At 37.1% G+C, this 10468-nt stretch overlaps 1 protein-coding gene across 1 annotated transcript; it reads left to right on the top strand.

Annotated features, from left to right (window-relative positions):
• Positions 1–4906: 4906 nt before the first annotated feature.
• Positions 4907–10165, top strand: Vajk4 (chitin-binding protein vajk4). The gene is made up of 2 exons (XM_078196475.1): positions 4907–5107; positions 8245–10165. The coding sequence occupies exons 1-2, from the start codon at positions 5096–5098 to the stop codon at positions 9367–9369; spliced, it is 1137 nt and encodes a 378-aa protein (XP_078052601.1). The 5' UTR covers positions 4907–5095; the 3' UTR covers positions 9370–10165.
• Positions 10166–10468: the final 303 nt, after the last annotated feature.

The raw sequence follows: 10468 nt of genomic DNA, 5'->3' as shown, positions 1-10468 counted from the left end.
AAAACAGAAATTACGAAATAAATCATGGCAAGAATAGCTTTCGTTTCTTAGTCTATTCGAGGAGGACACACGCGTTCTGCGTCATCGATTTCTCTCATCTGCTCCGGTCAAAATTGCAATTCCTTTCTCGCGCCATTAATCAAGCAATCTCCTTCCTTCATCAACACTCTATTTAAAGAGACGAGCATTCCACACCTGTTATTGGAGTATATTGCGATAGTAAACTATTTATAAACCCCCGCTTTCCTCTGGCTTACATTGAATTTAGTTGCGCTATTTAAAATAGTCGCCAACACTTTCAGGATATAAGGACTATAGTCTCTGTCATTGTAACTATTTTGTTAAAAAATTACTTTAATATATTCGTTAAAATCAATTTTAATATATTCATTGAATAATTTTGATTTAAGTAGACGATTTACTTTCATCAAATAAAACAATTATATTATATATTCAAGCATGCACATCATATATGTATATGTGCCCATAATTATGAAAGTGGTCTAAGTCATATATTTCTTGTTTCGAGATATTTAATGAATTGCATTTGCATAAATTAAAATATATTTCTACATTATGCGATCTTTTTATTTAGAATTTTATTAGTCTTGAATAATGGAAATTTGTTATGAATATGAAATTTTGTGTTAATTTCATACGAAAATGTTGTTTTCAAAGTTTGAATTGACTTAGACCATTTTCAAAATTAACTAAATATATTATAGATGACTTAAAGCAATAAAGAGCTACGAGTTTTATTTGAAACAATAACTTTAATGAAATGATTCATGCACATTTATTAATGATTCTCAAACAGTAAAGCATTTTTATCATTTCGAGTTTTTAAGTTTTTTAAAATGTTCCTGAAAAACTGGAGGAATGCATGGTAGTAAACACATAATATCTTTATGTTTTTCTTCCGATACTGATCCAGTGGTGGTGCTTATTATTTAGTTCAGAAACGCGTGAAAGAGGGACACGCGCCGTTTACAAGTTATGTTTATATAATTTCTTTAAATTTTTCACTTAGACCACTTTCATAATTAACATGAAATGAATTCCATATAATGTTGAAAGTACAACCACCATCTAATGGATCATTTTTGACGATATCGTAAAAATTACATTGAATAAATTTAGTTTAAAATAATGTGGTGTAGAATAACTGATGAAATTTAAAAAAAAAAAATTTTGACTTAGAGACCTCTTTCATAATTATGGGCACATATATTGAAGCATGCACATCATATATGTGTATGTGGTGAATGAACTGCGGTGTGTTCGTATGCGTGAGAGTACGTGAGCGCCAAAGCGGGGCAGCGGCCCTAAAGAGTATCGATCGATAATATAAACAAATAAATGAAGCGATCGCGAGAGGGAATAAAAAGGAAGAGCGTTAAGCAGTCAGCGTCCAGCCTCGAATCGTTAACCCTTTCGGTACGAGTGCCGGATATATCCGGCGCACGTGCGACGACCGGTATAAATAACAGAATTTTATATAAATAAATCTTAATATTTTATATAAGTACCTCTGAATATCTCTTAAGTTACAAGCAACACTTTTGTTAAAAAATGTCCTTTTATTAAGCACAGTTTTTATTTAACGCTTAGGAAATATCTTCTTATAAAGGAGGACTGGTCGTGTGCGGCGGCAATTTTTGGCGCAGGGCCTCGTACAACGAGAGTGTCACGGTGGACAGAGTGCTCGTACCGAAAGGGTTAAACGTCGTTTGTGCTGTTACTAGTCTAAATATATCTATTCCTTTATTTATTACAGCGTGTGATTCTTCAAACGAGATATCCGTTCGGAAGACTCGCGATAGGGGAATCCCACATATATTACATGAAGCAGTCTTTAATATATAATATAATGCATATCACATACATCACAGGAAACAGTTTTTAAAATATAATATAATGCAAACATCATGTACATTACATGCAATAGTATTTAAAATATAATATAACGCATATACGTTACATTAAACAATATCCGAAATCACTATGAAATCCTTCAAAAATTGCATTCTTCTTCACATTAGAAATGTTCATTTAATTTTTCATTTATTTTTAAATTGAAACAACAGAAACTTTCTAACAAATGAAAAAAAAACAATTAAGGATGCTGAAAAGCTGCCGTGCATGCAGAGTTATAAGATAGCATAGAAAGCGTGTGTGTAACTAAAATTAGAAAATGAGTAAACAGGACTTACGTGTGAACGATGCAGCATAAGCTCTCAGCCTTCGATCACTGGCGGCCGTCGTCTTCGGCAGGAGAGGGTTAGCATCGTTCTCATGATCACGAGGAAGCGATCTGCAACATCTTGCGGCGCACGGATTGGCGATTTCATTTTCACTTTTATCCAGCTGATCGTCGATGGTTTGAAATCGTAATTTCTTGTGTGCCATTACCCGTCGATCTCGGCGCTATACTCTAGAGAAACGATCGTAGATCCTGGAGAATTCTAACGAGACTACGTGTACGCGATTATTCAACGACAAAAGTCTATTTTTAAATACGGTTTTTCATCATTTCTATCGTCGAAGCGTCAACACTGCGTATGTTGAAAACTATAAATTATTGTAAATGCGACTGCAAAAATAACGTTTGATGATAAACATAAATTTTAAAATTGAGAATGAACAGTTGAGAATTTTTTATTTAAAATTATAGTTAAACAATCGAGAATTTCTTAAGAAAGTAAGTAATTAAACGATCGAGAATTTCTTAAGAAAGTAAGTATGTAATTGAATGATCGAAGATTTTTTTAAGAAAATAAATAGTTGAACGATATTTTAAAATAGAAATAGTAGTAAGATTAAAATAGCATTAAAATTAAATTAATAAAATCCAAATTGAAAAAAATAAATAAAACAAGAGAATATAGAAATTAAACAGGTTTTACTCGATAAATATGTATTAAGTTAATTATGCCCGAAAACAAACCAGATGTAATTAATCAGATAACAATTGGTCACACCGCAGTGACCTACTCTACTACTCTTATTAATTTTTCTCATGAATGCATAAAATTCTTGTTCTAGCAGCACAGAAACGTAACACGGCGCGGCCATCCGCGATTTCCGCGTCGTTGAATAGCTCGAATAACTAATTCAAATATTAGTCGGATCGGTGATAAATAGATACAGTTACATACTATGAGAATTATTCGGACACTTATCTTGACCTCTACGCTATACATTTAAATAAATATACATAATGATAGGAAACAATCCTTTACGGTATATTAAAAGTTAACATATAAATATTAAAATATAACAAATCCTCGATCTGGCAAAAAACGTTACCTAAACAATTGAAAAAAATATAGATATAAAATATCGAAGTTTTATGCCACATAATATTCGGACGATGTATAAAATTAAGTTCAAAAGTCATAAAAATAACATTTATTACTAGTTTAATTTAAAAATTTTTTTAAACTATATTTAAATTTTTATTACTAGTATTATATATCCATTGTTTACCAGTACACTTTAACTAGCATGAAAGTTTTGTAATTATTATTTATTTAGGATCGACGTAGTTTTATATCTCTATTTTACAAGATGTTAAGATTTGTTTATAGTGTGTATTCTTTTTATTGCATTTTGTATAACCGAAATCACTTTATGAGGATGAACAATCACGTATAAGATACTTTTAAATACAATTTGTTATCGCAATTTCCCAATGCATCTGAAGACATTTTTAAAATTGGATTGCATTTTCGATTGATTTTTTTCATATTATAAAACAATATCAGCGAAAGGTTAGAAAAATGTATTCTAATTAAATATAATTATAAGTAACAAATTAAGATAATAAATTATACTTACTAGTGTCTTATACATAACTGTTTAGCCCCACAAAGTGAATTAAATCATAAAGAAAGCATAAACAACAATTTTAAAAGCCTCAAACTTCTTAAAATATATTATTAATCAATACAAGTATAAAATAATTAACAAAAATTAAAAAAGAAAGTTATTTTTATAACATTTAAACTCAACCTCATTCAGTTCATAATCAATTTCATTATTTTATCTATAATGTGGCGAGAGTATTCAATTTTTTAAATATTTCTTCAATTATTTAGGTAACATTAAAATATTTAATATAAATACTAAACTGAAAGTTTGTTATATTTTCACATTTATGTATTCTATTTTGATATACCATATTTAATATAATATATTTAATATACTATATTTAATAAACTATATTTAATATACTATAGTTAATATATTATATTTCATATAATATACTATATTTAGCTCCATAAAGTGAATTCGATCATAGAGAAAGCATATACCATAAACGAATCATAAAATCGAGATATAAAACGACATCGTTCATAAATAAACAATAATTTTAAAAGCCTCAAACTTCTCCAAGTATATTGTCAAACAATAGAAGTATAAGTTAAAAGAAGAAGTAACAGTTATTTCTATAACTTTTGAACTCAGTTTTCTTCAGTTCAAAAGTTATAATCGTCCTTTTATAATCAATTTCATTATTTTATCATACTATATTTTATACGAAAACAAAAGTAAGTTGTATTTAAGTTTTAAAGTTGTATTTCGTCATATACAATACTTTAATATCCATAAAAGATCCTTTTAACATCCTTTCAATATATATATATATATATTTATAGAAAAATATGGCATAAAAGTTATACCAATATCCAAATACTTTCGGTAGCCACTTGTACGTTCCGCGCTCGTTTGGTTAATACGAAGCTGCCTTCATCCGGAGCGCATCCAACGAAACAATTTCCACAGAGGATCGCGATCGTACGCGTTAGATTAGAACGCGACGCGGCGGATAGAACAATTTTCCGGCGGTGCTGTGTGGCGCGCCTCTACCTACGTGGGGCACCTGTGAACGTGCGCTCGGAGATCCAGGTGGTGTTCGCGCGAGCACGTTTTTGCGAATGCAAAACGAGACGCACAAGTGTATTACGGGACGGATGAGGTGCAGCGAAAGTACGGAGCCATTATGCCGCGGAGTATATAAGGCTCACTCTAGAAAACGAAGCGGTTCAGTTAGTGGTTATACGCCACCGCAAAACGATACGCGAACTCAACGATGAATATTAAGGTAAGCGAGCAACAATACTTGGCGGGGCGGGTTCCTCTCGCTTTCGGTAACCGTTCCGACGGCGGCGGCGACGGCGAGATCCGTGGTCGGTGTCACCGCGATCGATCCGGATCGAGCGACTTCCGGTGAAATTGGTTTCCCTGAAATCGGCCGGCGCGAAAACGCCCGCGGCGGTTCCGTGTTCGCGATTCCAACGCGCGATCCGATCAGGCGATCGTAGTCGAGTGACTCTGCGTGCCCAGTGCGGACTTACCACATTATAGTCAAAATGTATAGACTATAAACGATAGTATAGTCTAGATGTATAAACTATCAACGATAGTATAGTCTAGATGTATAAACTATAAACGATAGTATAGTCTAGATATATAGACTATAGATGAACTTATAGTCGGCCATTGATAGTCTTTCTCTTCTGTAAAATGATTTCTCAGGATCACGCCTGTCATTTATTCTGCTGTTTTATTTCTTTCGTCAAAGTGTTATTTAGTTTGGCTATTCCCAAGGTGTTCCGTTTCTTCTTCATCTTTGAAAATCCACGGGGATGGAAAATTTTATTTTTATTGGTTTGGTACGATGAGGATCTTCGTACGAGATCAAAATTCTCTGTGATAATTGTATAAAAATGGAGTAACGATGCAGTTGAATTTTCTTCGTGTTGTTATTACTATTTCGTAATTTTTCTTGTTGATTTGTACTGCAAATGTATAAAGGTAGCTGTTTAATGGCGAGTCACTTTTGCAAGGTTTTTGGAAAAACTGACCGGGGTTAGTTGGAGCGGTTTATTTTGCTTTTGCAATATTTTTTTAGAGATCTGTAATTTAAACAGTGGTGATTTTTTAGTTTCATGTTCACGTTGTCGTACATTGATTTATTCACATTTTTAATAGTAATTGAGAATTCTGAGTGAAATAAGTGAATTCTGTGCGTTATTTCTATTATATAATATAACTTTCTAGACAACTATAAAGTTGACTATTATTATTATATTGATAATATTATGTTAGTAATACTATATTGACAATATTATATTAGCAATATTATGTTGGTATCATTATATTAGTAATACCATATTGGCAATATTATATTAGTAATATTATATTGGCAATATTATATTAGTAATATTATATTGGAAATACCGAAACCTCCTAAAAATCAACTTCATCTCGAATCGAGTGTAGTATATAATATAAATAGCGTCACGATTTTGTGAGAAAAATAATAAAGGCGAATCAGAAAATAGTGAAAACATCAGAAGGCTATAAGAACTTAGCCTTACCATTTGATCTAATTGAATTTAATTGACTGAAATTATTAATTATTAAAACAGTGGATATTATACATCGATAACAAAAATGTGTATTTCGAAAAGAAATTACTAATGATATATTCGAAGAATTTATAAATATTGTTACATTACGTTTAACTGATTAATATTATTGAGAAGAGTAGTGCAGTTTCCGTATCGAACTGATTCAATTAATGCATTTGATGCAGGCAGTGTTTATTTCGTATAAAGATCCTCAATATATAAATTGTTTATACATTTTTGACATCAAAACAAACAGTCTAAGTTTCTATGGTCAATATTTAAACATCGACACAAGGATTGTAATTTATTAGTGACAGGCAAGTGTTAATTAACGTTATTGTGAGAGAGATCGTAGTGCAAGGATATATAAAGGATTACAAAAGATTTAATAAAGATACTTTCTCTACGTCTTTACTTTTTCTAATTTTCTAATATGAGCTTCGAGGCCTTTACAACGTCTTACGGATTTTACTTGTAAAACCTGCTAAAATTAATTTTTTCCTGGTGAAATTATTTTCCTAAATTATTTTCCGCAAGCGTTTTCCGCTAGCATCGTCAGGGGTTCAAAGATAGCCAATGCCGGCTTTAATAAAACTTTTAATAACGGTGCTAAATCTACACATTAACTAAAGCAATCATTTTCCTTAACAATTAACCAACCGGAAGTCCATAAATGTTTACCTCGAAAGTTAGCTTGTGAATCGATTGTCATGGTAACCAATGATTTGCCATCTATTATTGAGGTGTTATTGTATAATGTTTCAATTATTAGATACCTTTCGTAATGAAAAAAATAAATATTGTTTACAGCTAATGTTATGATAATATCGAAATGTTTACGGCCGAATTGACCGATCAGTAAAAGTGTTAACAGAAAGCCTACGGAACCTGTCATATTGACAGGTCAATAATTTTCTGCTTCACGATTATTCATATTATAAAAATACATTTATGAGTTATTTATTCAATATGTAGACTTAATTAATTTAAGGTTAGCATATTAGTCAATTCTAAAAGATAAATTAATTATTTGAAGTCCAACTATGCTTCTACTAATTTATCAATGCGTAATTTGTTTTTACAAATTTCTTTTAGACAAATTTAATTGAAATAATATTTTGCAAACTTTAACTGAACTTGCACCATTTTCATAATTAGTGAGTTATTAAAATCATCTAACCTTTTGCAGTTGGAACCGTTTTAACTGGAAATTGGAAATATCTTTCCAGACTATTCCATTTTATATATTTATATTTTATATTTTTATTCTATTTCATATTCACCCTTAATACAGTATTTCCATTTTATACATTACAGTTATTATATTATTTCCACAATTTTACCTTCTCCCCGTTTTTAAATTGTTTTTCCTTATTTCGTTTTTATCGAAACACAATTCTCTCATTTCATTTCGTGTAAAATAAATGTATTATTTCTCCTACATTGTTTCATAACACCATAATAATGTCAAAAAGAAATTGGACTTAGACCACTTTTACAATCAATACATATGTAATTTACATATGTAAAATTTAGAGAACAAGAAACGACTTCTACTTCGTAGCATTCGGTACCTCAATGTCAACTACTCGCCAACTTCAACAATGTCAACAATATCAACTTCAATATTTCGAATATTTTAATATACTTCCTCAGAGATGCATGTCTAACGAAAAACTTGGCCGCGTACCCAGTGAACGTCGCGATTGAATTCGTACCGTACCGTACCGTACGCCCGGCGCGTGGCAAAGTTTGCCGTAGCCAAAGGATTAAAGTCCTGATTACCGATTAAAAGACCACTAACAAATCCGCACGTTTTCCACAGGTCGCCATCGTCCTGGTGGCACTGGCCGCGCTGTGCAGCTGTGCAGAGGAATCGAAATCCTCGGAAAAGGAGTCCACCTCGGCGGATCAGCCTCAGAAGAAGACCGAGAAGAGAGGCCTTCACGGTAGCTACGGCGACTTGGGCGGAGGCGGTGGCGGCGACTATGGCGGTGGCGGCGGTTATGGCGGTGGCGGCGGTTACGGTGGTGGCGGCGGCGGCGGCGGCGGTGGTGACAGCTACGGTCACCACGAGCACGTGAAGACGGTGACGGTGGTGAAGAAGGTCCCGGTGCCGTACGAGGTGACGAAGCATGTGCCCTACCTGGTGGAGAAGCACGTCCCTTACGAGGTGAAGGTGAACGTGCCGCAGCCGTACACCGTCGAGAAGCACGTCCCGTACCCGGTGAAGGTGTACGTGAAGGTGCCGGTGCATGTGCCGCAACCGTACACCGTGGAGAAGAAGGTTCCGTACGAAGTCAAGGTGCCGGTGGACAAGCCGTACGAGGTAAAGGTGCTGGTACCGCAGCCGTACACCGTCGAGAAGCACGTCCCGGTCCCGGTGAAGGTGCCGGTACCGCAGCCGTACACCGTCGAGAAGCACGTGCCGTTCCCGGTGAAGGTCAAAGTTCCAGTGCCGCAGCCGTACCCGGTCGAGAAGCCGGTCCCGTACGAGGTCAAGGTCCCGGTGGACAAGCCTTACCCGGTCACGGTGCCCAAACCATACCCGGTCACCGTCGAGAAGCCGTACCCGGTGCCGGTCGACAAGCCGGTGCCCTACGAGGTCAAGGTTCCCGTAGACAAACCGTACCCGATCCCGGTCGAGAAACCGTACCCGGTGCACGTCAAGGTGCCGGTGCCACAACCCTACCACGTCCACAAGCCGGTGCCCGTCGCGGTCCCCAAACCCGTCCCCTACCCGGTCAAAGTGCCCGTAGACAAACCCTACATCGTTGAGAAGGAAGTACCTTACCCGGTCGAGAAGGAGGTGCCGGTGCCGGTCAAGGTGCCAGTCCCGGTACCCATTTACGACGATCATGGTAGCTACGGCGGCGGCGGCGGAGGTGGTGGCGGCGGCTACGAGCTGTCCGGAGACGGCGGCGGCGATTACTACTCGCACCATCGTTGACTCGGTCGGCCAAACAGATGATCGGACGGTCCTTCGTCGACCAGCTGCGCGCGCTCCTTGGATCTCTGATGGCTCCCACAGGTTGTCCCACGAGTCCGCTTCCGCTTCGGGGGAATCCCCGTAGCCACTCGCGGGAACGACTTCTGGGACAACCTGGCGTCCTCTTGCTTCCTGGCGCTCGCGGGGAACGACCGTTGACTATAGTATACGCCGATCGAAAATCTAGGTCGTCTAGGCTGGGAATACGTCTTTCAACTGCGCGTTGCCGGACGGACAACCAGCGGGAGTGCTTTCGCGGCTCCGATTCGTTGACGAGTGACAGTGTCAACGTGTCGGGTCGCGTAATTGGCTTTTCTCTCCATTTCGCTGATCGTCTTTCCGGCAACGCGCCGCGTTCACGTGTCTTTCGAGGTGGCAGCCTTCTAACTAGGCGTCGTACAGGTTGGATGCGTTCACCGATGCAGCCTTCCATCCGCAGCTCGAGGGACACCCCTTCCCCGCGGAGGAGTTCCACCCAGCTTCCGGTTTCCGGCTATCCTGTCCGACCGCTCGGTGTCCGTAAAATCTTGCCGGAGGGTTGTGCTTTCTGTATAATAGCCGCGCTTTATTGTAAACGTTTTGCGCTAGTTGTCTATGTATTGCTGTTCCAAAGAAAACACCGGTGTCGGCCTTGTCGGGGCGATGTTCGCGCGCGCGAGTCTACCGACGCGTAAAAGTAAGCGTCCGCCGCAGCGGAAGCGACACGCGGCGACGGAGAAACACTTGTACCTAACTTAAGTTAAGACACCCGAGCGAGGTAGAGTTTCTTTTTGTATCAAAGATTTGTAATAAAAGTTTCTGTATCATGAGACAGTGTCGTTCGTTTCAGGTCTCGTTTCACGCGACCTTCGATTTTTATCGACGCGGTGCGGCGTGTTTATCTACCCTTTGAGATCGAGCGAAGCGTTGGTTAACCCTTTGTACTCGAGCGGCGACTCTGAGGCACCGCTACAACTTTCCTATCACGTTCCAAATTAATCAAGAATTAATTACATATGCGTAAAATGCACTTTGTCGCATGCAATAGAGAGGCTGCAAGTCAGAAAAGTTATTTTGGATT

Source organism: Augochlora pura, chromosome 1 (genome assembly GCF_028453695.1).
Source record: "Augochlora pura isolate Apur16 chromosome 1, APUR_v2.2.1, whole genome shotgun sequence".
In the NCBI taxonomy this organism is placed as follows: domain Eukaryota; kingdom Metazoa; phylum Arthropoda; class Insecta; order Hymenoptera; family Halictidae; genus Augochlora; species Augochlora pura.
This window is presented reverse-complemented; position numbering and strand designations above follow the sequence as displayed.